The sequence below is a fragment of the Protomyctophum bolini genome (genome assembly GCF_963924005.1).
Source record: "Protomyctophum bolini genome assembly, chromosome: 9".
In the NCBI taxonomy this organism is placed as follows: domain Eukaryota; kingdom Metazoa; phylum Chordata; class Actinopteri; order Myctophiformes; family Myctophidae; genus Protomyctophum; species Protomyctophum bolini.
The window spans coordinates 9,556,325-9,581,219 of NC_137870.1; the positions used below are offsets into that span (position 1 = coordinate 9,556,325).

Here is a 24,895-nt window from a genome sequence, read left to right on the forward strand (position 1 = left end):
TTCCAGTGGCACCCCAACCATTTAGATGGGATTCTAATGTCACAGATATACACCCAAATACGAAAATTATTCAACACAATCAAATTATTCAAAACACAAAATACTATACACAACTTATTTCATTTTCCAAAAGGAACAGAATGAGATTTTCCTCGTGAAGGCAGATGCGCTACACCAATCCTTCATCCCCTTGTTATGGTCAGACCAGACTTGTTAACTTTGTTTAAAAGACAATTAATAAAGCTTTTTGCCGCGATCAAATTAAATTAGTGTCTGTATTTGTCGAGCCCTGCTTTAACGTCATTGCCAGGGCAATACAGAGAAAAGCATATTCTCTCTGTTGAGGAAAAACGTCATTGAGAACCACTATACTGACATTCATTGTATATTACAATAAGAATATGGTATTGATGCAAATATATAAAGATGGAAAGTGACCATGCCATACAGTATGCCATATGCAATAGACCAGGGGTTCCCAAACTGTGGTGCGTGCACGTGCACCCCTTGTGGTGCACGGACGCCCTCTAGGGGGTGCGTGACATGAAAAGGGTACTGGCGGTTTTATGGTGTTATTTAGCACAAAATCTGGTAAAACACTGTTGTAAGAAGATAGTATAGAGTAGCTGTGGGAGTATACAGCAGCTGTATGTCTGTCTGTCAGTGACATTTTGTGATTATTTGCCATAATCATATTAAACAATATATCATTTTCAGCTAAATACAACAAGACTTAGCGTTGGGGCGTGCGCGTCAGCTAGGTCAGGAGGTAACAGGGGACCGCTGCAATAGACAATAAACTAAAAATAATAGGTATACAGCAGATTTTTACCATCGCGTGTAAACCATCTCAAAAGAGAGATTCACATTTTATCCTCAAACCACAGTTCTGTTAGCCCTATTCTGTCACAGTCTGCGGCCAAATACATTTGGGGCTTTATATCTATAAGTTTGAGAACTACTGCAGTGTGCCGCCATGGGCTGTTGATGGTGATGAATACCGGTATCGATGCGTGCGTCTCAGCTCTGAGCTTTGTACGGCAGCAGACTGTACAGCGGAGCACACGGTGCGGCGCTGTTGGACTCCATGATGTGAGATGATGGAGGTTCACACTGGGAGGAGCTCACTGGTCCTCCTGCAGCCGGGCAGAACATGGACCCTCTCTGGATGGACCGGGACAGAGAACACACCAACGTTAGAATAGTTCTGGATTTTTCATTATAGTTCAATTTGAGTTAGTTTTGACATTTATATATGTGTTCTTTTCAATTCAGTTTCAATTCAGTTCGATTCGTTTCAGTTCAGTTTTTATTAGTTTTAGTTTTGTTCATGCTTTGGGTTATTTGTCAGGTGCAGGATTAAAAAAGGTCACAGTAAAGGCCTATTCATAGTTCATCGGTGTTGAGCTGACCACCGCGACCACCGCTGACCACCGCAAAATAATGTTGAGCAGTGGTGAGTAAAAACAGAGAGAAGGGCTGGAGCGGTGGTGGTGGTGGTTTGCTATTCACCGCGGCTCGTGACGTCATGTTGTAGTTCGGTGGTCACCTAACCACCGAAAATCCAGACTATGTATGAGCCTTAAGTAGGCCTATATTGAAGGGAATGCGACACAAAGGCAAAAGTGCAAAAAGTTGTAATTGGTTTGCCACCACGCCACTAACAGAATTACTGAATACTAATCTGGGGTGGAGCCTGCTTGAATAGCAGGAGTCAGAGCAACAACAATATGGCAGTTGTATTGTATGACAGCCATTATTGCATTTTTCCCAATTATGCTGTAACACTATAACACTGGCGTCGGCTATCAACACCTTATGATGAATGAAAGAGGATAACGTCTTCAGTGTGAAGCCGTTAATCTCCGGTGTGAAGTTGGTAAATTACTTGTCATGTGGTTCAAAAAGAGAGAAAAAAGTAAGTGTTGATTTGTGGAGGTTATCTTGTGAAGCAAAACATAGGAATACCATAAGCCTTCGTTTGATACAAAGACTACTGCCAAGTGCTAACAGTCTGACAGGCATTAGTCTGACACCCACCCTACCCCCAAACCTTAACCTGTGAGAGAGTGTGTGTGACGGTGTGAGAGAGTGTGTGCATGTGTGCGTGCATGTGTGTGCAGACTGACCGGGCAGATGTGATGTGGTGTGTGTATGTGTGCTTCCATTAGCAGAGGGGCAGTAGGAGAGGACATGGTGACATCAGACGTCCGGTTAACACACCGCTGTAATTATTACAGAGAAACACATGCATTAGAATGGAAACACTCAAACACGTACAGTATGTGCATTTATTTGGGTTTCATGGTTGATTATTGTAGTCCATAGAAACAGAAATTATGTATGACACAAGTCAATACCACATTGACAGAAAATAAATAGCATTCTGTCGATACAAATACTATATTAACAAATTCCTATCAATCAATCAATCAATCAAGCAAACAATTATTGATTTCCAAGTAAAAAGTAGAAATTAGAGCAGGTAAAAAAAAAGACAATAAAATACAACAAAATTACTAGTAATAAATAGATCAAATCCAGGCAAAACATTGTATTTTAGGTTTTCTTTTACATCTACACTCTGTCTACACTGACAGCTGTTCCACCGCATGGCTGGGGCCGTTATAGTGGCTAAAAGAGGCCCTGCCGTGGCTTAGACCAGTGGTTCCCAAAGTGGGGTCCGGGGACCCCCAGGGGTCCTTGAGGGAGTTCCAGGGAGTCCCCAGCTAAATGATAGTTTGGAGCCAAATGAACCCTTAGGGCCGATTCATACTCCTATTTTACCGCTGTTTCGGCGCTGTAGTGCCGAAATGATTTCGGCTCGTCAGAAATGTTCAGTAGCACCGAAGAGCCGACTTTAGGACGGTACCCGCCCCCCCGAACCTCAAATGACGTCAAATTGTAGGCTCTACAGCGCCGAACCGACTTTTATTCGGCTCTAAAATAGGAGTATGAATCGGCCCTTATGGGTCTGTAACTATGAGACTCTCAGAGTTAAATTAACATTGATTTTACAATATAAATTGGGGGGTGCCAGAGATAGAAATGCCATTAAATGGGGGTCCGTAGACTAATGCATGTCAAACTGGGGGTCCTTGAAATGAAACGTTTTGAGAATCACTGCTAGAGCCGTAAAAGTCTTCTCTTATGGAGGATCCCTGGCATATCTCTTCAAATGGGGGTCCGCAGGCTAATTAGTGTCAATTTGGGGGTCCTTGACATGAACAAGTTTGGGAACCAGTGGCTTAGACTGGACCCTGTACAAAAGATTAAAGGGAAATGATGGGAGGTATAGCTGGGCTGACTGTCCCAGATCAGTGGTGGGACTCGGAGGAGGGAGCACTCGAGGTAGTAAACTCATCAGCTTGTGTTTAGGCTTATTTTGGTCTTCCACAGCTCACCAGCCTGGCTCACACATTACAGGAGAATTGGACGATTTATGTATGGCCAAATGTGTCCCTCCTGACAATCACAGGGACGTGTCTGAGAAGCAGTTAGTGAGGAAATCACCTGCACCTGCGTAATTGGGTGGAGCCTTTAAATGCAGGCTGCCGACGGTGAAAGAGGGGATGCCAACTAAAAATTTTGACCAGCACCTGTAGAGTTTCTGGAGATGTGCGTGCTTCCTGTCGTATCCGATGCCAACTCAACCCAGCAGAGGGGCCAAGTTTGGACTAGCCCCTCTTTCGAGCTAAGTATACGCCCTCTATGACCCCTCTATGTTGACCATTGAAGTTGCTGCTTAGCCCATTTTAGTTATATTTATCTTGTCAGCCCCCACCTGTTTGGGACAATTACATTCCACTGTTTGTTCGGAACATGAACCTCTGCCCTGTGTTTTGTGATTAGTGCATGCTTTTGTGTTTTAACTTTATTATCCTTAAATTCTTGTGTGCAATGACCGCGAGCGTTGTGGACAGTAGGCTATTGTAGAACAAAGTAATTGTGTGAATTATTGTTTGACCCTTAAGGATACCCTGGGACTTTGGAGAAGGACAAGAGGCTGCTATTGGACTGTTACAAGTCCTCAAGATGACAGATATATATATAACGAGAGGACTTTTGACAAACAACCTGTTGTAAAGGCATGTCAGACTGCTGAGAGGCAGGAGAACATGACTGCCAATATTACCTGTCTTCCTCAACATATTACAACCATTTGGACTGGCTCCATTGCTTATATGGGGTGTATGCTTAATAGCTAAAGTATATCATAATGCTTAAAACACCAAAAGGGGTTCCCGTCCTGAATGGGTTGTCCTGCCACGCATGTCTGGAGCCATGGGTGAGTTTTAACCCGCCCACGGGTTAGTTGTAACCGTCCACACCAAGCCACCCAGAAGGGCCGGCTAACGTTGAAGCTGCCACTATACCTACTGGCCAAAGGTGGAACTGCAGCACGTTCATGGAGGTGGATGGACGTTCAGTGACGTCATGTCATGATGCGTAACGTGCGTCAACCCTCAACTTCCGCTCGCTGAGTTATAATCTCCCACATGGAGGTCTGTGTCTGAAGACAGCAAACTGACTGATAAGTGGACTGGTTAAGTAATCAATTAGGCCAGGGGATTCTCACTGAGGGGATTCCCAGAGCAGCCTCAATTGCCTGAGCCTCGATTGGCTGGGTAGGGGTAGAGGCTGGCCTATAGCTGGACCTATAGCCTATTTACACATTAAATACTGGAACCAGACCTTCAAAATCTCTTCCAAATCCGTCAACAAGGCCTGCCATATATGCACTGGAAAAATATGTGTGTGGCATTTCTTTAAAAACAAATTGTTTTATCATATAGGAAAACTATTGGTGGAGAGGTTTGTCTACTCTAACCCATGTTATGCTTAGCTGTAATTGGACCATAGCAAATTGGGGAGGGGCTTAGCTCTAGGTCAATTGCACAGGTGAGGGGATTCCCACTGAGGGGATTCCCACTGGCAGAGCCTGACCAGAGCCGTTTGTGGTGGTTCTGGAGAACCGTGGGTCCGACCGACACGATACCGGGCACTGCACTCCCTGCGGGGGTGTGGACTGCGTGTGTCGGTTTGAAGTCGGTGGGGCAAGCGGTTCTCGAGTTATGTGCATTACAACCGTACATACACACACACACGCACACACAGCATGTGCATTTATAGTAGGATGTCTTGACATGGTGTGTGTGTGTGTGTGTGTGTGTGTGTGTGTGTGTGTGTGTGTGTGTGTGTGTGTTTGTGCGTGCGTACTCACCTGGTCCTTGATGCTACCCAGTATAGCTGTAGTCGTTATGCCCATGAAGAAAGCCAGCAGGTTGAGGCCCGTGAGGATCCAGATGAGGATGTACAGAGAGAACACATCCTGACAGCCCTGCACGCCAACAAACTCATAGTAGTTGTCCAGGTAGCCTCCGCTGCAACGCAGATCATTATGAAGAAGCTCTTAAAGTGTTCTCTTCCCATGGCCTGAGTAGGGATGGAGCTCAAAACCCCATAACCCAAAGAACACGATAACAAGCTTATTTATTTTATTTTATCTATGTTTTTCTAATAACAACCTAAAACATGAACCTTGGTTGAAAAAAACTAAAGTTGTCCTAATTTCACTACTAAAATCAGAAAAACTAAAAGTGATCTACGAAGTGGGTGCTTTTCTGAACAATGTTCTTATCCACTGTTCAAATAATGAATGCCTTTTGCTGTCTGTACTGTATGTATATTGTGTATTGTACTGCATACTTTTATTGTATACTAATTATTAATCTGTGCTCCATACATGGTCATGAGTTAAATAAATGATGATGATGAGAATCACAGCATGTTGTATTGTACTGCTAAGTATGGGGTACTTTTCCACATTGCACAGTGACAACCCTGACATTAAAAACAAGACAAAGCCAGCACCACCCAGCTAAGTTCATGCAGTTCAAGAGTAACTTCTTTATAACCGACGTCATTTTTAAAATGAATACAATCGTGATACTGTAGGGCAGCCTGAATGTGACATACTGCACTACAATTGGAGCAGCTAATTTGATTAAATTACTACTAACGAGCTAATGCACAAAATGCATAAAAGATGCATTTTTTCAAGCAACATCCAATTGAAAATGTTCAGAGAAATTAAAAAACAAATTGAATTGAGAGGGCCAGAGAAGTGGGAATGAGAACAAGGAAGACAAGGCGAGGTGAGAGAGAGACGAGGACGTCGAGCATGATGGTTATAATGAAGATGAAGAAGCTGTCTCACTTGGCACAGTCGTACAGGTCACAGCAGTAGCAGGTCCCACTGCGGACGGTCAGACTACAGGTCTCTCTGAGGTTTCGACATGGTACCTAGAGGGGGAGAGGCAGACAGACATCTCACTACTTCAGATACCTTTATTTACCATTGAGTTATACACACATAGGGATTTGTTTTGACATTCACATGAGTGAAAACACAGATAGGTAGGCATGACGTGGAAGGAGAGCCCAGACAGTGCACACGTTAACACCACAGCAGCCCTGGACGGCACCAACTGACTTACGGCTCAGTAAGAATTAAGGGACTGCTAAGAGAAGATTCAGCCAAAATGTATATTACGAGAGTTTCTAATAAAAGGCAATGGAATAAATCTTTGTGTGATATGGTGTGGGACTAAAACAACAGTAATAGAGGGTATGCGCATCATGCATATACAGTGAGTGGCAACTCCAGTGGAAAAGTGAGTTTAACGTCGTTTAATGCAATCAGATAGGACCTTTCTGTTTGAATGTATGGGCTGTCGTGGCCAGAAAGTAGTTTTTTTTGCCACTCAGTAGGCGTTCCCGCATAACCTCCGGGTATGATGAGGATGATGTCACGTGCATACCCTCTATAAGAACTGCTATCATGCACACAGACAGTACAGGTACTTACAGAGACATAGTAACTCTCATAAACGTAGCTGCTCCCGCTGGTGTAAAACTGACATCTCCCTGCTTTCAAAGGACGAATATCCTGGCATGGGTCGGACGACAGATTAATACATACGTTAAAAAACATGCATAATCTACATGGTTATAAATGCATGGCAGCAGATAATATTAAATACTGTATATTCAAATAATGTGTAAAAGAAAACCAGTGACATTCATTCATTTTATCATCACAATGTATTCTTTAGTAGGCCTATAATTTTTATATATTTTTTACAATGCCACCGAATTCTTAATTATTTCCCTTCTCTATATGGGCACACTTGTGAAAGCTGCATGCTTTTGCATGCTTTTATTGTGAAGGAAAAAGTTTCTGAATGTTCTCAGAGCCTGCATCTCCGCATGCTGAAAATAGCTGCTTATACGTCGAAGAATAAATCAGGCATCACTGCGCTTCATTCACTGTGGAAGAGAGATGTCTTTTGTTGGCCGTTCGTGGCAATATTATGGACACGTACGTACCTCCTCGACGATAATAACCAACTAAGCTATTGGAAGCTATTTTTCGTGGCACATTATGTTTAATCAAACAACAACAAGTTTCCTCAGTGTTTGTGTTAAGTTGGGACAGCATCTGCTGTCTGTCTACGTGCATGATCATCATGCAGTAGCTAGATGCGCGCTCCAGTGACGGCTGAGATAGATTAGTTAATTTGTGTCTGATAGGGACTTATTGGTGGGTTTTCCGGTAGATATTAAGGCATGTTTAGGGTGTGTTTTAGTGCCGGGGATTTCGCCTGGAAGGCTCTATTGAAACACTCACTCTTGAAGTTGAACGTGAAAAAGTGACGTTCTCACACGCCAGAAATGAACGCGTTCACAATGACGTTCATCAAACAGAAATACAGTACGTTCAGTTCACGTTCACCCTAAATATGGACGAGTTCGTGAACGATCGTTCTTTGAACGTGTTCGGGTACAACACTGATTGTAACAGGGACAGACTCAATCTCCCAGGGGTCTATAGCGCATTGTAACAGGGACAGACTCCATCTCCCAGGGGTCTATAGGACATTGTAACAGGGACAGACTCCATCTCCCAGGGGTCTATAGGACATTGTAACAGGGACAGACTCCATCTCCCAGGGGTCTATAGGACATTGTAACAGGGACAGACTCCATCTCCCAGGGGTCTATAGGGTATTGTAACAGGGACAGACTCCATCTCCCAGGGTATAGGGTATTGTAACAGGGACAGACTCCATCTCCCAGGGGTCTATAGGGCATTGTAACAGGGACAGACTCCATCTCCCAGGGGTCTATAGTGCATTGTAACAGGGACAGACTCCATCTCCCAGGGGTCTATAGGGTATTGTAACAGGGACAGACTCCATCTCCCAGGGGTCTATAGGGTATTGTAACAGGGACAGACTCCATCTCCCAGGGGTCTATAGCGCATTGTAACAGGGACAGACTCCATCTCCCAGGGGTCTATAGGACATTGTAACAGGGACAGACTCCATCTCCCAGGGGTCTATAGGACATTGTAACAGGGACAGACTCCATCTCCCAGGGGTCTATAGGACATTGTAACAGGGACAGACTCCATCTCCCAGGGGTCTATAGTGCATTGCCGGCTGATACCGACAATAAGCCACTCCTGACCTACTTCATCTTCTATCATCAGAATGTATTCTTTAGTAGGCCTTTTTCTTAATACGTTGCAATATTTCTTTCTTAATATCATCATATCGTCTTGGCTGCACTGCCCATGTCATTTCTGGTGCTGCTACTGCAGTCAGCGGAACACATCTGGCCAGACACTCTGCTGGCCTGTTCCCTGACTAAATGACTGACACACCTGACACAAGTCAACAAATTAATATGGAGACACAACAACAAGTGATCAAATTAACGGAAATGAGACAATCAAATCAAAGAGTGGGCAACGAAAAACAAAACAAAACAAAACAGGCGACATATGCTGTGGCTCCTACATGATGTTTTATTAACCCATTCTGACCTGAGATCAGATTCATACGAGGTTTCCACTGGACACACACTGGTCTGATGAACCCATTCTGACCTGAGATCAGATTCTAAAAATGTCAGTCGTTCTTCGAATTTTTCAAAAATAGCAGACCTACAAGCTCGTATCGCGCCACTCGGTGGCGCGATATGAGCTTGTAGATCTGCTATTTTTCAATAGGTAAAGCATAACATGATGCTAACACCAAAATGGGTGCCCGGTCAGAATGGGTTAAGTTGAAATAAAATGTAAACAAACTCAAAGTCTAAAAATGAACCCATTAAAGGGAAAATGGTATGTTTGTGTACAACTCATGGCGGTACTATGAATAGATCATGTTGATGCCAGTATGGTCCTTTAACAGCCAGTTGGCTCCGTTGTTGGAGCAGCCACGTAATATGTTGTCTTTTCCCTCATTTAGTTTTCTTTGCTAATTATCGTTTTACTCCTGCATTGTTTTACCATTGTAGCGAGGCTGTCTCCATCTGTCTGTACGTCACTCTGATTATGAATTGAATACCCGGGGACTGAATGGAAACTATTCTTTTAACTTTTACTATTTTGAAAATCATTTTAAAATAGTTGAACTAGCCGATCTACATCTACACGTTGTGAGCTTGTAGATCAGCTATTTGAACTATTTTAAAAGTTTTCTTTTTAAATAATAAATAATGGCAAATAAGTTTAGGGGTAAGGGTTAAGGGGTGGCGCAAGATAGTGTTTGACTGTACTCAGTTGTGGCTCAACAATACACACCTCTACCACCACTATTGATGTTACCTGTGGCATTTTAGCCCATTTTGACCTGAGATCAGATTAAAAAAATGTCTTCTATGTCAGTTTTCTGAAAAAGCTATGTTTCTATGTCAGTCGTTCTTCGATTTTTCAAAAATAGCAGACCTACATGCTCGAAAGAGCGCCACTCGGTGGTGCGCTATGAGCTTGTAGATCTGCTATTTTTCAATAGCTAAAGCATGACATGATGCTAACACCAAAAGGGGTTCCCGCTCAAATTTCATAATAAGCATTTCATAATGCTGTGTGAATACGTTGTAAACTCTGTGTTGTTTGTTTCTTGTGCAATGAGTACTAGGCACCAATAGGTCACTCACCATGTTAGACACAATGAAGACTCCATCTATCACCATGCACAGAAACGAGGCTACGTTCCCCACACTGAGGAACACTATGGCAGCAGTCAGCTGGACAGAAGAGGGTTTTATGAAAGGAACATTAGATTAGGATAAATGTTACAAAAGAATGCAAAAACATTTTGACAGGGCTCAATATTATTTTGTGTTGAAGAAAGTAGTAGACCTGTTTGACAGTGAGGGATACATTCATCTTATTTCAACCACAACTATAAAGAGATCACATTTTACTTTTATATGGGCACTAAAAGACTCTAGGCATTTACCTAGATGGACGTATTGATGCCTTTGTGTGTTTTTGTAAGCATCTGAGATATGCCATTTACCCCATACATATCCTTCATAAAAGTCATATTAACTTTTTGACGGGATTGACTGATCATTCTTTTTATTTATTACTTCCTTCCTTTGCTTTTTCGTTTCAGCTAGAATCTATTTTAGGTTGAGCAGGCTATGGTGGAAATATGGATAGCCAAGAAAGAGATAAATGATACCAGATGCTCACAGTTGGACAGAAAGCTTGAACTGATACTGTCAATTTACACATGAATGCGTCTTGTGTATATTGTGTAGTTTATCTTTTCTCCTTCGATGGAAAAAGCATAGACCTAGAATGAAGGTGTGTTTGGAAACCCAGCATTGATCTGAGACCAACAAATAGATTACAATTTACAGTATACCACCTAATGCTGAGTTTTGAGAGCTCCGACTAATGTAATTCTGTTTTCTTTCACCACTGTAACTCTAAAAAAAAAAAAAAAATTACGGCACACGGTTGACTAGGGGGGTTATGATTACGATTCCCCAAAACCCTCTGCCCACTCCTGAAGGGCACAATAATCAAAATCGACTACAACAGTTTTCGCAGCAACATTTGTTAGTATGTTATAACGTCACCCAAGAGGAGTCAATGACGGCTGAGCATTGTGAAAGGAGCCATTGATTTTGTCGAATGTTTCAGGTTTAGGATCTCCTCAGGGGTACAATAAGAATAGTTCATTCAACCAATGCTCTTGTGGTGGAGAATTTTCTGATTTCCAATTTAGGATATTCCCCCACCTGTGCTGGCAAATGTCTCTTATGAATGTTCACATTAAGTAAACTGACATCTCCCAATATCCAAATACTGAGGTCAAAAGGAACAAGACGTCTGAAACAGATTTAGCATTATTTGTAACCTCCGCGTAGCACATGGACATGCTCTGTGTGTAGGAAATTAATGAGCACAAGCATAGTTAGACTTTAGGAGACAAAATTAGAAATGTTTCCAGAAACTACATAGGAGCCTTACTGTCTGTCTACTGACGTGTACCACACACAACATAACCCAAATTATCATCAGACATTAGGCATTTAAGCATTTAACCCTATTACCTTTAACCACATGAACTATATTTAGGAACAGACCGACCCAATTTAACTTCAGGCTCATGTCTCTGGATCTAATTGTGCTACTGCTGCTTTTGTTTTAAATTTAAATTTGAGACACCAACGGGAATCTAAGCATAAAGCCAGCATCCAGCCGCACGTTACGGAATGGGATGTTATGCCCTTTCAGAATAATCATAATTAATCATAATTAATCATAATTAACAATGGATTTGTGTTGAGGGATGTGAAGGAGGCTGGGAGGGAGTTGCTGGTGTTGAGAATGCAAACATCAGCATGGAAACGTTATGATGGTTGTTTTTATTAAGTGTAAAAGATGTCACCTACCAGCTGCTTGCGGTTTTCTTCCAGACACAAGCCAAGGACTCCCAGGAAAGAGCCGAGGGCCAGCTGCAGAGAACACAGTGTAGCTGTCAGTCAGTAGCTGGAATACAATAGCAATACAGTAGCTGTAGAGCCAAGGGCCAGCTGCAGAGAACACAACGTAGCTGTCAGTCAGTAGCTGGAATACAAACGCTGTTCAATGTTAGTGACAGTTGGATTGTGTAATCCATCAATTATGTAAGGGTGATACCAATCACATCAAGGACTTCCTAAAGTTAGTCCTGTGGTCTTCATGGTTGTGTGGATGAGAACATGAACATTCCTCTAAAAAGTAATAAAAGAATGAACAAACGTAATTAGTTTTTTGAGCTTCGGCTAACGTAATGTGAATGTTAAATTACAGCTCAACAAATGTACAGTTTGTAAATGCATCGAAGATGCGAATGTAATCCATTTCTAATGGATGAAGCCTTGGCCTGGAATCAGGTGGTCTCCAACCTTCTTGTTGTGTGTTTCAACCCTCAACCACTACACTCTCCAGTCGGCGGGTCAGCAGTGATTGGCCAAGTCACTGCTCCTCTCCTCCAGGCTTCCAGCTATAGACAAGTCCACGGAGGGGCACCCCGCACGCAGCCACCACCGAGGTGCAACCAGCACCGGGAGAGAGAGGCCACACCCGGCCAACAGGGAAGTGAGGAACCTGCCGGCCAGGTGCAGCAAACCAGTGCTGACCACACCCCAGTGACCGCCGCGTCCAGGGCAACCCCCCGTGGTCCTTTCTCTCCTGCCTGAACGAACAGGAAGCTCTCTCTGCCTTGTGCGTTCTTGGGGGATAGCAGGCACTGAGAGGTCTCTATGTTACTGTCTCTGTGTTACTGTCGTAGTTGTTGTCGTTGAATCTGTCCTATCGAGCCTCTCTTCGTCCCCTCCTCTCGGGAGACTCTGGGGTATTGCTCATTTGTACGGTCTGTTGCTTGCGTGGTGCCCTATTGTGAGGTTGCTACCCCCTGTTGCCCTGCCAGTCTTTCCTGGAGGTCAGACAATTGTCAAAATTGTTTTATATTTTGAAAGCCAAGTGAAGGTAAGGTGTTGTACCATATGAAACAGTGGGTGGCCAGCACTAGGCTACTACATCGTGACACATTGTGACGCATACGGCGTCGTTTTTTATGAGGTGATCTAAGATCTCCCTATGGAGTTTACAATACAAATAAAAAAACACACCAACCCATGGAATAGTGCACCCCCCTAGCGATATTGACGTCAGACTTGGGTGCTCTATTAGGAGCACACCCTGTTGCTCTGCAGCAGTCTAACCTTCTACTGTATAAGAGGGACCGTGGCTCAGGGGTAGAGCAGCCCTGTTGCTCTGCAGCAGTCTAACCTTCTATAAGAGGGACCGTGGCTCAGGGGTAGAGCAGCCTGTTGCTCTGCAGCAATCTAACCTTCTATAAGAGGGACCGTGGCTCAGGGGTAGAGCAGCCTGTTGCTCTGCAGCAATCTAACCTTCTATAAGAGGGACCGTGGCTCAGGGGTAGAGCAGCCTGTTGCTCTGCAGCAATCTAACCTTCTATAAGAGGGACCGTGGCTCAGGGGTAGAGCAGCCGGATGGGAACCTTCTATAAGAGGATGGGAACCGCAAGGTTCTCAGTTCAAACTCGGGCTCCCCCAGAGTCAGTGTCGAAGTGTCCTTGAGCAAGACTTTGAACCCCTAATTGCTCCCGATGTGCAGGTTGGTGCATGGCTTTGGGCATGGTTTCCTCCGCCATTGGTGCATGAATGTGTGAATGGGTGAATTGATGCACAATCTATGCAAAGCGCCTTGGATAAAGGCGCTATATAAATGTACCATTTACCATTGATATGTGTGACCAGAGCTAATGTAATCTGACGAAACACTGGAGGAGCGATCAATAAATTCCTCGTGCTGCCCACTGCCTGCCAGCAGGCCACAGAAGGCCCTTCACAATTCTTTGGGCCACATGAGGTCTGAGATTCAGTTTGGAGCAAGCAAGGTCATCATGTCCAATGTGGATCTCGAGTTTAACTAAATTTGTTCAACGTTTGCCGTCATCACAAATGTGATAGTCATAATGACTATCACATTTGTGATGACTCGTCACATTTAATGTCATGAATCGTCACATTTGTGAAATTGCCGTCAAGTTTGTAACTTTTGCATGCATACAGGTTGTTAATGGTACTCCAACTTTCAGCAGTTTCCTAAGGAAGTTGGCTTCACCTTCATGAGTACATTTTGTGAAGAAAGCTATTGGAAAAGCATTTAGTTTGCAGATTGGTCACAGAAACAAACATTTCAGAAGAGGAAAAATATGACAAAAACTAAATGCCATTTTAGTAAAAAAAGATGATGACTAAACTAAATCGAAATGTCACAATCAATAAACACTTACGATGACTCCAGAGGAGTATCCAGTGACGTTCAGACTCTCTGTGCGGGTTGTGGTGTAGACGCCCAGGAGCACCAGGAGCAGAGACAAACACACCATACAGAGTACCAGGCACAGAGCTCTCCTGATCCTCACCGGCAGGCTAGACCACCACACATAGCCTGCAGAGACAAACACACACCATACAGAGTACCAGGCACAGAGCTCTCCTGATCCTCACTGGCAGGCTAGACCACCACACATAGCCTGCAGAGACAAACACACACCATACAGAGTACCAGGCACAGAGCTCTCCTGATCCTCACCGGCAGGCTAGACCACCACACATAGCCTGCAGAGACAAACACACACCATACAGAGTACCAGGCACAGAGCTCTCCTGATCCTCACTGGCAGGCTAGACCACCACACATAGCCTGCAGAGACAAACACACACCATACAGAGTACCAGGCACAGAGCTCTCCTGATCCTCACCGGCAGGCTAGACCACCACACATAGCCTGCAGAGACAAACACACACCATACAGAGTACCAGGCACAGAGCTCTCCTGATCCTCACCGGCAGGCTAGACCACCACACATAGCCTGCAGAGACAAACACACACCATACAGAGTACCAGGCACAGAGCTCTCCTGATCCTCACCGGCAGGCTAGACCACCACACATAGCCTGCAGAGACAAACACACACCATACAGAGTACCAGGCACAGAGCTCTCCTGATCCTCACCGGCAGGCTAGACCACCACACATAGCCTGCAGAGACAAACACACACCATACAGAGTACCAGGCACAGAGCTCTCCTGATCCTCACCGGCAGGCTAGACCACCACACATAGCCTGCAGAGACAAACACACACCATACAGAGTACCAGGCACAGAGCTCTCCTGATCCTCACCGGCAGGCTAGACCACCACACATAGCCTGCAGAGACAAACACACACCATACAGAGTACCAGGCACAGAGCTCTCCTGATCCTCACCGGCAGGCTAGACCACCACACATAGCCTGCAGAGACAAACACACACCATACAGAGTACCAGGCACAGAGCTCTCCTGATCCTCACCGGCAGGCTAGACCACCACACATAGCCTGCAGAGACAAACACACACCATACAGAGTACCAGGCACAGAGCTCTCCTGATCCTCACCGGCAGGCTAGACCACCACACATAGCCTGCAGAGACAAACACACACCATACAGAGTACCAGGCACAGAGCTCTCCTGATCCTCACCGGCAGGCTAGACCACCACACATAGCCTGCAGAGACAAACACACACCATACAGAGTACCAGGCACAGAGCTCTCCTGATCCTCACCGGCAGGCTAGACCACCACACATAGCCTGCAGAGACAAACACACACCATACAGAGTACCAGGCACAGAGCTCTCCTGATCCTCACCGGCAGGCTAGACCACCACACATAGCCTGCAGAGACAAACACACACCATACAGAGTACCAGGCACAGAGCCTCCACGACCCATACTGTACATCCAAACAGAAAAGTCCTATTTGATTGCATTAAACTATGTTAAACTCACTTTGACACTCACTTTATATCTATAATTAAATCACCACGAAACATATTCGCAATAGGGCATAGCAGCCATTTTGTGGTTCCACTCAAAAATACTTTATTAATTTAAGCCTAGAATCAAGCCATCCAGGATCCTGGTCAATCATGACCATAAACGTTTATTTTATTATAATAATGGAGTGGAATTTTAATAAAGTACACTATTACAAATAACTGTACTTACTACTTTCCATAAGTAAAAAAAAAAGTACCTGAAAGATATGCTATACACTAGTATAGCAAGTATTTGCAGGATTTGGACTTATCATCAGTACCAAGTACACATTTAAAAAAAAATATATATATATGTTAAATTATACTTTAAATTAAGCTCTAAAAGTAAAAATATATTTTAATACTTTTTGTACACTTACGCTTATTTATTTTTAGTAATATTAGTAATATTTATTAATTAATAAATATTAAAATTTTCCACCTGGGCTAATTACTGCCCAATTACCTGTTGGGCTGCGCTTCGGCTTGTCCGGCTTGTCAGCAGTTGTCATTTTTCAAGCCCACATATAGAACCAGATGATGTTCTCCTCTGAAGTCCAAATGCCTCTCTCTGTCACATTCTGGATTTAGCAAATCTCTCCTCGACTAATGTGCACGACTGACCATGACATTTGAAGATGGGCGTATCCTTTTGGCATGCTGTGCAGGGAGAGAGAAGACGCACGCACATTTTATATCTGGATACGTTTTTTAACCCATTCAGGCCTGACGTCGAAATTAAAAAATTAAATCATGACAGTTTTCTGAAAGAGGCAAAATTTCACGATTTTTCACGATGAGCTTGTAGATCTGCTATTTTTCAATAGCTAAATTATAACATAATGTATGTAATCACCAAAAGGGGTTAAGCCATGGTTTGTGGGAGGAAACACGGGTTAACAGTACCACCCCATGGAATAGTTTAGGTTTACAGAATAATAATAATAGAAACATTTCCTGCATTTATTTTTTACTTAAAAAGAAATGTGCATCCATACTGCCCACTGAGTATTCCCAGCTAATCAACATTAATTAACATTCAATTGAGCATTTAATCAATGTGACAGACCTTGTAGTTCTATCACAGACGGACGGACGGACAGACAGACAGACAGACAGACAGACAGACAGACAGACTGTTATTTGAGGAAAAGGAGGGGGCCTAGTATAGTTAAGTGGTTAAAGGAGAAATCCAGAACAAAGTACATGCAAACATGTACCCATGAAGAATACACGTTGGCCTGGGGGGTGCACCCAGGGGGGTGCACTATTCCACGGGTTGGTGTGTTTTTTTATTTGTATTGGCCTGTTCTCCAGGAAAATGGAAATCCTGTCTCGCATGTCTCCCCTCCATGCCCTTGGTTTCCCATCCCTCCATCTCTTTGGAGTCTCCTGTCAAAACAAACCAAAAAGCACAGAATTATTAGATTTGGCATTGATTGCGTGCCAAGATTAACATGAAAATAAAACATAAATAGAGGCGTACTCTCCCCGAGTACCGGAAATAGCTTCCAGGATTGACTATAATCCTCAATAATACTGTTCCGACTGCGAGACATGAATCCATATACTGTACTGTCTGTACACCTTAACCCATTTTGGACTGAGGCCGATTCTAAAAACGCCTTTTAAATCCTGACCTAAGTTTTCTAAAAAACTTTAGAATTTTTGAATACTGTACAGAAGGGTTATTACAACACCAAAGGGGTTTCCCACCCAGAATGGGTTTAAGAGAGTGCTCACGTGTGTGGATTCCACACGCTACAAACAAGTGACTGGCATATAGGGACCTTAAGTAGAATCCTCATTCCTCAGGGCATCATTGTAGGCCACTCCCATGCTACCTTTCGTGTGGTTTTAAAACCCTTTTCATATCAAGGTGACAAGGTCCATTATTTCTTTGGCATTTGAGCCACGGACCACCATTTGATGACATTCAGCCTCTCAGACCCAAAATATTTAGTTGTCATTGGATAAGATTTGTCCACAATTCCATGCTGTATATTGATGTTAGTACCATAGGAGATAACAGGCAAAATAATAATTCTTCTACATTCTCTAATTGTGTAGACTTCTTGCAAATTAAGTAATGCAGATGTTTAACAATAATTTAACTCTTGAGAGTGTAAAATGAAAGAACTATAACGATCCATCTGTTACCAACTACCAAATCATTTAGCTGGGGATCACCTGGAACCCCCTCAAGGACCACTAGTTGAAAACCACTGTTCAGACATTTCACTGTAGTGACAGATGCAGAGTGATACTAAATATACTCTTACAACACAGTAAGTTTACTTTAATGCAACACATTTGTCTTTTTTATGTTTTGACACTAATGGATTATGAACATTAGTTCAGTTTCACATTAATTTGAGAAATGATTTGGAGAAATGCTGACCTCGTGCCCTCAGGACTCCTGACTGATCTAAATTAAAATTGATCACGTTATATCTTCACGGTTCACAGTTCCAGGCTGGTACCAGCAAAACAAGTTGTAGTTAATGTGTCTAATTTGTCAAATTCTAGAGACAACATGTGCAATGACTACTGGAGGAATTCAGTCTACTCTAGACTCTATCAGAGCCTTATCTAGCAGCAATCAGAGAGAGAGAGAGAGAGAGAGAGAGAGAGAGAGAGAGAGAGAGAGAGAGAGAGAGAGAGAGAGAGAGAGAGAGAGAGAGAGAGCGAGAGAGCGAGAGAGAGATTGAATACTTTCAGTTTGCAAAGACAGGCACAGATAGAGTATGTTAATACAAGAGGATTTGTAGACCCACGAAAGAACTATGGCTTGTTTCCATTGGGAGCGAATTGGGGGGCCCCTGTTGTGAGAGGTGGAAAGGTCATGTCACCACTAGCATTAGGTTATTCTTCTGGTCAAAAGCGTACTCTGAAAACCTACCTAATTCATACTCCTATTTTACCACTGTTTCGGCGCTGTAGTGCCGAAAAGATTTTGGCTCGTCAGAAATTTCAGTAGCACCGAAGAGGCGACTTTAGGACGGTACACGCCCCCCCCCCCTCCCCCCCGAACCTCTAATGACGTCACATTGTAGGCTCTACAGCGCCGAACCGACTTTTATTCGGCTCTAAAATAGGCGTATGAATGGGCCCTAACTCTGACCCTAAGGTGAATGGGGAACATAATATAGGAGCCAGGGAAAACATAACCTGGGGAACCAAATTTGCATTACCCGAGTATAAGATGCTGATGTAGCAGAGTGGCTCACAGCTTCAGCCTGATGGCCTCAAAAGTCTAATATCTCCCCCAGTCCATAGGGATGACTGGTCTTAATTGGTCTAGTGACACTGGTTAAGACATTTGAATGAAGAAAGAAGTACGCACACAGGCTTTAAACACCATTTAGTTAAGGCACTAACTAAATGCGTTAACTAAATGGTGTTTTAAATAAAACAAAACACCACTGGAGCAGAGCCTGTGTGCGGACTTCTTTCTTCATTCATGTATCTACCTTTAGTCCAGCACCAGCCAGGAACTGGATGTGCGCAAGCCACCTGCTTTTTAAACTGGTTAAGACATTGGCAGAGATTAAAATAGGTTTAAAAATAATTATCCCACAATTTTGTTCACCTGACAGGGGGAGTTTCCCCGGTAGAACCTTATTCCAGCCAGTTCCTTTCACCTCCATCAGGCGCCCCGGCTGGTCAGGGGGATGCCGTATTAGAGACCAAGATTACTGCATGTTTTTTGTGAGGGTATACCCTATACCCTAGGCCTAGGGCAGTGGTTCCCAAACTGTGATGCGTGCACGGTGGTGCACGGTGGTGCCGAAGTCAAAAAGTCAAAGTTGTACGATTTGTCCCACACGTTGCCGCAGTGAAATTTGTTCTTCGCATTTGACCCATCTCTTGGAGCGGTTAGCCGCAGCCATGGTGGTGCTATGGTTATGGTTTTATTTTAAATATAAATATATTAACATATTAATGCCAATATATGGCAAGTATATGCAGAATATGTGCATACAGTATATGTGGATGAATAGGAAATGTATGTATGTCTCTATATAGCTTGTGCAATATATATATTTCCATGTGTGTGTGTTGGGGGGGGGGGGGTCAGGAGGTAACAGGGCCGGGGGTGCATGGCCAAAAAGGTTTGGGAACCGCTGCCCTTCCAGGGAACATGGGGAGAACATGCAAACTCCACACAGAAAGGCCGTTTTGCCAACCCCACCTATGGTGCTGATGTTGCGGATGAGAGAATTAACACACCCCTAGCAGGAAATTAGGAATCAAACTCAGGACTTTCTAAAAAAAGATATACCTGTTGTGAAGGCTTTTACGTAGAGCTCCATATATGGGGATAACCCCCAAAGATGGATATACACAGTGGTGAATGGTGATATCATCGTGACACTATACTTGCACGCATCATAAAAGGCAGATAAACCTCAGATACCAAGCAACGCACGCGGTATCTCCAACGATCGCAAATCCTCAGAATCTACAGCACTCAAGTAAGACACAGGATCCAAGATCAAGAACATGTCAACACATACGAACCAAGCCAAGGTGTCTGGCTTTACAACCCAGATACCTTGAAAATCTTCTATTACCGTTGGCACGAGTGACGAGTCGAAGATGAGAATATCTGGCTAATGGCTAAGCAACTCGTAGAGCATTGAAGTAGAGGTTTAAGTTTGTATCGAACACCACTGTAGCGGGTCCTAACCAAATAACCAGCACTGGTTCGAGCTATTTAATAATACCAGTACAGGGCTATGCCAGATTGGGTTGCCAGTGAGAACCCAGGCTAGCCAGTGAGTGCCACCTTAACTATGTGGAGAATTTACCCCATCCCATTATTATTCCAATAGAAAATTATATTGCCTAAATGGCCAAAAAAGTGGATTTACACAGAAGGGGCTGCAGAGAATTTAGCCCTATAGAAGGCTGTGATGTTACAGTGCACTGCAAAATGAATTTTGGTTAAACATTTGCATTGCTTAATTTACAAGAAGCCTACACAGTTAGAGAATGTAGAAGAATTGTTATTTTTAAACATTTGTCTGTTATCTGTCTCTCCTAGACTACAACATCAACACAGCATGGAATTGTGGACAAAATCTTATCCAACATAAGTTTTGGTTCTGAGTCTATGGTTCTGAGAGGCTAAATGTCATCCGTGGCTCAAATGCCGAATAAATAATGGACCTTGATATGAAAACTTGAAAAGGGTTGAAAGCCTGACCAGTCATGAGTCATCAGACTCCAGACACCACCAGCCTGCGCGTTCACAAGGCAGCGAGGTGCCCGTTCACTGTGGGCTGATATCTGGGGCAGCCGGCAGGGCGGCGTTCGCTGCTTGCTTTGCCTGACAACAACAACTGCGTCCATTTTGTTTAGCTGCTACCGGCTAGTTAGTATAGTTAACATTACAAACCCTGTTCTGTAGCTAGCAGCAGCCGGCAGCAGACTAGAGATGGACGAGGCCGAAGAGCCCGTGGGCATAGTGCACCCACACAACACCTCCTCCGCCTCGGGGTCCGGCAACAACAAGTCCTCCGGAGACAAGATGTTCTCCCTGAAGAAGTGGAACGCCGTGGCCATGTGGAGCTGGGACGTGGAGTGTGACACTTGTGCCATTTGTCGAGTGCAAGTGATGGGTAAGGCAATGGCAAGAATTCACCGTTCTAGAACTATAGCATGCTAACGTAACGTTAAGCTGCTATAACGTTCATAAGCCCCGCAGATTCGCTGTAATTAATACATGATTGATTTGCAGATGCTTGCCTCCGATGCCAGGCTGAAAACAAACAAGAGGACTGTGTTGGTAAGAAAGGCCTTGTTAATCGTGAATTTATTTGGTTGTCATCTTGGTCTAACCTGTGTTAGCTAGCTACAGTGGCTACTGGCTACATTTTAATTACCGGTAGATGATTGAAGCTGGCAGGGCTAGATCGGAGTTATAATAATATGTTCGATCAGTGGTTCTCAAATGGGGGGGGGGTTCCAGGGGGTACCCATGATACATGATATGATAAATGGTTAAAAAGAAAAAGTATTGGTCTAACTCAGAGTGTACAAATGGAACCAACACTCTCAGAGTAAAATTAACATTGATTTTACAATATAAATTGGGGTCCCAGAGATAGAAATGCCATTAAATGGGCTTCCGACGAGGCCTAATGCATGTCAAATTGGGTTCCTTGAAATTAAAATGGTTGAGAAAGTATTCTCTTATGGGGGGTCCCTGTCATTTATTTTTCAAATGGGGTCCACAGGCTAATAAGTGTCAATTTGGGGGTCCTTCCTTGACATTAAAAGCTAATGTAAATCGCTCTGGATTAAGAGTGTCTGCTAAATGCCTAAATTGTAAATTAGATGATAGACCTGAATTAGGGTTGACCAGTTTATAGGGTCCGGTACCAGCGTGACCACCTGAGTGCCTAACTGCTTTTGAAGCTGCTCTAAAAACATAAAAAAGGCCCACTAGAACATTTAGTGCTTGTTATGTTAATACATGTCATTAAATTACATGTGTGCCTTTTGACTTATGACTGACTAATATGTTTATTTGGACGAAAAGGATTTCTTGAATTTACTTTTGGAATTATTCAAGTTTTTGATTTGTTTTTTCTGTGACCCAAAGATGCAGTAATAAAATGTTTTTTTTATAGCTGAAAGTACACCTTGTATAAAATAACTGAGGCGGGTGATGATGATTAAGAACCTCACATTATCATTGTGTTCTATTGCATTCTAAATGTTCTCATGTCATATCCCCTCCCTCCCTCTCTCTCTTTCTCTCTAGTGGTATGGGGAGAATGCAACCACTCCTTCCATAACTGCTGCATGTCCCTGTGGGTCAAACAGAACAATCGCTGTCCTCTCTGCCAGCAGGACTGGGTCGTACAGAGAATCGGCAAATGAGCTCTACTTCTTGGCTATACATACGTCTTGCTGCTCGCACTCCCCATTTGTGCATCTGATCTGTTGGGGATGATGGCGTGGAACACTGATCACTGCTATCCCCCCCCCTATGCAGAGCAACTGATGAATCCTGCTCTGCTTCTACTGTAGGTGCAAGTGCATGCTGTCGTCGGCGTTCTTCTGATATCACAGGAGAGTACAATGGACAATATTAAGGACACGAGGACTTTGAGCTGATCATGAATTCACGGTGGATGGAGAGTTATTATGAAGAGGAGGTTGTTGAGCCTAGTGCAGTGCTCTCGGTCCAGTCTAGCTTTGTGTTGTCCGTTGCTTGTGGTGATTATGTCCAAAACATCTTTGAGTAGATGTCTGGTTGTTTAAAAACAATAAAGAATTGTTTTAGCACTGAATACATGGCACACTATATATCATTTGCCTTTTGTCCCTTTGATTATTTTCCATGTAATTGTGCTGTTGTGTACAGTAAAGCCCTAACCACACCAAAGGGTCGAGACGGTTTTAGCGTTGTCCCTGCGGTGCGATATGTCCTGTTGCACGTTGACGCGCGTTGTCCCTAGTGATTCAACACATGGAATTCAATGGCCCAAACCACACCGAAGGGTCGAGACGGTTTTATAGCGTTAATTCCATACAACCGTTAGGACCCAAGGAGTTGCATGGTCATGGTGGTGACCCTTTGGTGTGTTTAGGGCTTTACACATACTAACTTTGTCTAAAGCCAAGGTTTTATTTAATCCGATTCCCAGGTAGAGGTGCTCCGATCAGATTTTATGGGGCCGATCACCGATTCTTCTCACGATCGGCCGATGCCCATACCGATACGATACCGATCTTTTGCGCAAGGGGAAAATTTGAATATTTCCAAAATGATATGTCAAAACTGTTGGTGTGTGTGTGGGGAGGAACGGGAGAATGTTTAGGCCGGTCACAAAGATGCAAAACGATATTATACTATGTGCCATATCTTGCTCCACCCCTTAACCCTTAATTTACCAAGATGGGGCATGTTTTTTGTGAGGGTACCTACCCTAAGGGACACGGGGAGAACATGCAAAATCCTCACATTTTATTCTATTCTCATTCAAAGTGGCACTGTACTTTTTCCGATATCCAGAAAATCTCTTCGCAAATCTACAATTTAGGCATTTGGCAGACGCTCTTAAATCCAGAGAGATTTACAGTAAGCAAGAACAACACATGGTAATACATTATCAAATACATAGAAATAGTCACCAAGGATCATAAGCAAGCTAAGAACCTAGAATCTGTAGAACACCTACAAACCCACATTGTGAGCTTGTAGATCCCCCAGACTAGCTAGGGATTCTGGGGTTCACATGGTTAAATCCTCTGCATTCCAGACACACTTTTCTGCTCCTCTCACCCAAAAGTACCTTATTTTAAGCTGTATTAGTATATAAATCCAGATTATGCACAGACACACTGCTCCTCTCACCCAAAAGTACCTTATTTTAAGATGTATATAAATCCAGATTATGCACAGACACACACATTCTTTCAGTCTTGTCCTCAGTTTGCAGACCTAAGACTCTTTAGAGAAATATAATTTACAGTTTTTGTTTTCTAAGCTGAGCTGACAGAAGAGTAAACAGCACGCACCATAACATCGTTAAAGGTATATTCAGTGATTTCACTTAATTAAAATATCACTTCTTGTTTTGTCCTCCCTACTATAGAGTGTGCTGACCATATAGTTCCTCCCTGTCCCCAGTTAACCCCTGGGGGTCAAAAACCTTTATATGTTTTGTTTTTGGCTAGGTGGCCCAGCCGTCATCCAATCAGGATAGAGAGGGGCCTTCTGCCAATCATGATCGACCGGGTGTGTGTGCTGTTGGCCTGTTGCGTGTCCCCCCCACTGTAGTGCGTGCATGTGCACATCTTGTTACCGGGGCAGACCGGGGTTAATAACGGTATAATAATGCACAATAATAAGATGTACAGTGTTCTCTACCAAAGACTGCTTAATCTCCTCAACTAGACACTTTTAGCCCATTAATGCAACAGCAATATAATCAACCCTGTGTTAAGACCAGTACCTGCTGGCCTGACCAGTACACGAACTGTAGCATGCTGCCAGTCCTGTTGCAGCATACAGGCACTCACTTGGTGGTTTGAAGGTTTCTAAAGATAGGCACGCCTAAAGCTTCTTATGTACAAACGGCATTAAGTTGCTTTACCTGAGTAGTAACGCAAATACACTTTC

At 43.5% G+C, this 24,895-nt stretch overlaps 2 protein-coding genes across 2 annotated transcripts; one reads left to right on the plus strand and one right to left on the minus strand.

Moving 5' to 3' along the window:
- Positions 1-967: 967 nt before the first annotated feature.
- On the minus strand, positions 968-14,298 carry LOC308321009 (transmembrane protein 255B). Its single transcript, XM_080771776.1, has 8 exons — positions 14,178-14,298; positions 11,767-11,829; positions 10,012-10,101; positions 6,872-6,952; positions 6,221-6,306; positions 5,225-5,384; positions 2,130-2,225; positions 968-1,164 (listed from the first exon to the last, which is right to left on the minus strand). Exons 1-8 carry the CDS (start codon positions 14,271-14,273, stop codon positions 1,021-1,023), a joined length of 816 nt encoding a protein of 271 aa, XP_080627902.1. The 5' UTR covers positions 14,274-14,298; the 3' UTR covers positions 968-1,020.
- A 6,627-nt stretch (positions 14,299-20,925) lies between these two features.
- rnf7 (ring finger protein 7) lies at positions 20,926-23,060 on the plus strand. Its single transcript, XM_080771473.1, has 3 exons — positions 20,926-21,380; positions 21,500-21,547; positions 22,529-23,060. The coding sequence occupies exons 1-3, from the start codon at positions 21,197-21,199 to the stop codon at positions 22,645-22,647; spliced, it is 351 nt and encodes a 116-aa protein (XP_080627599.1). The 5' UTR covers positions 20,926-21,196; the 3' UTR covers positions 22,648-23,060.
- The last annotated feature ends 1,835 nt before the right edge of the window (positions 23,061-24,895 follow it).

Coding starts and splice junctions, on each gene's coding strand:
- LOC308321009 (XM_080771776.1), bottom strand. CDS start 14,273: ATGGTGTGTTTGTCTCTGCTCCTGGTGCTCCTGGGCGTCTACACCACA. Junction 5,385..6,220: donor GACCTGTACGACTGTGCCAA/GTGAGACAGCTT, acceptor TCTGCGTTGCAG/CGGAGGCTACCTGGACAACT. Junction 2,226..5,224: donor TGGGTAGCATCAAGGACCAG/GTGAGTACGCAC, acceptor TAATAATTACAG/CGGTGTGTTAACCGGACGTC.
- rnf7 (XM_080771473.1), top strand. CDS start 21,197: ATGGACGAGGCCGAAGAGCCCGTGGGCATAGTGCACCCACACAACACC. Junction 21,381..21,499: donor TTGTCGAGTGCAAGTGATGG/GTAAGGCAATGG, acceptor ATTGATTTGCAG/ATGCTTGCCTCCGATGCCAG. Junction 21,548..22,528: donor CAAACAAGAGGACTGTGTTG/GTAAGAAAGGCC, acceptor CTTTCTCTCTAG/TGGTATGGGGAGAATGCAAC.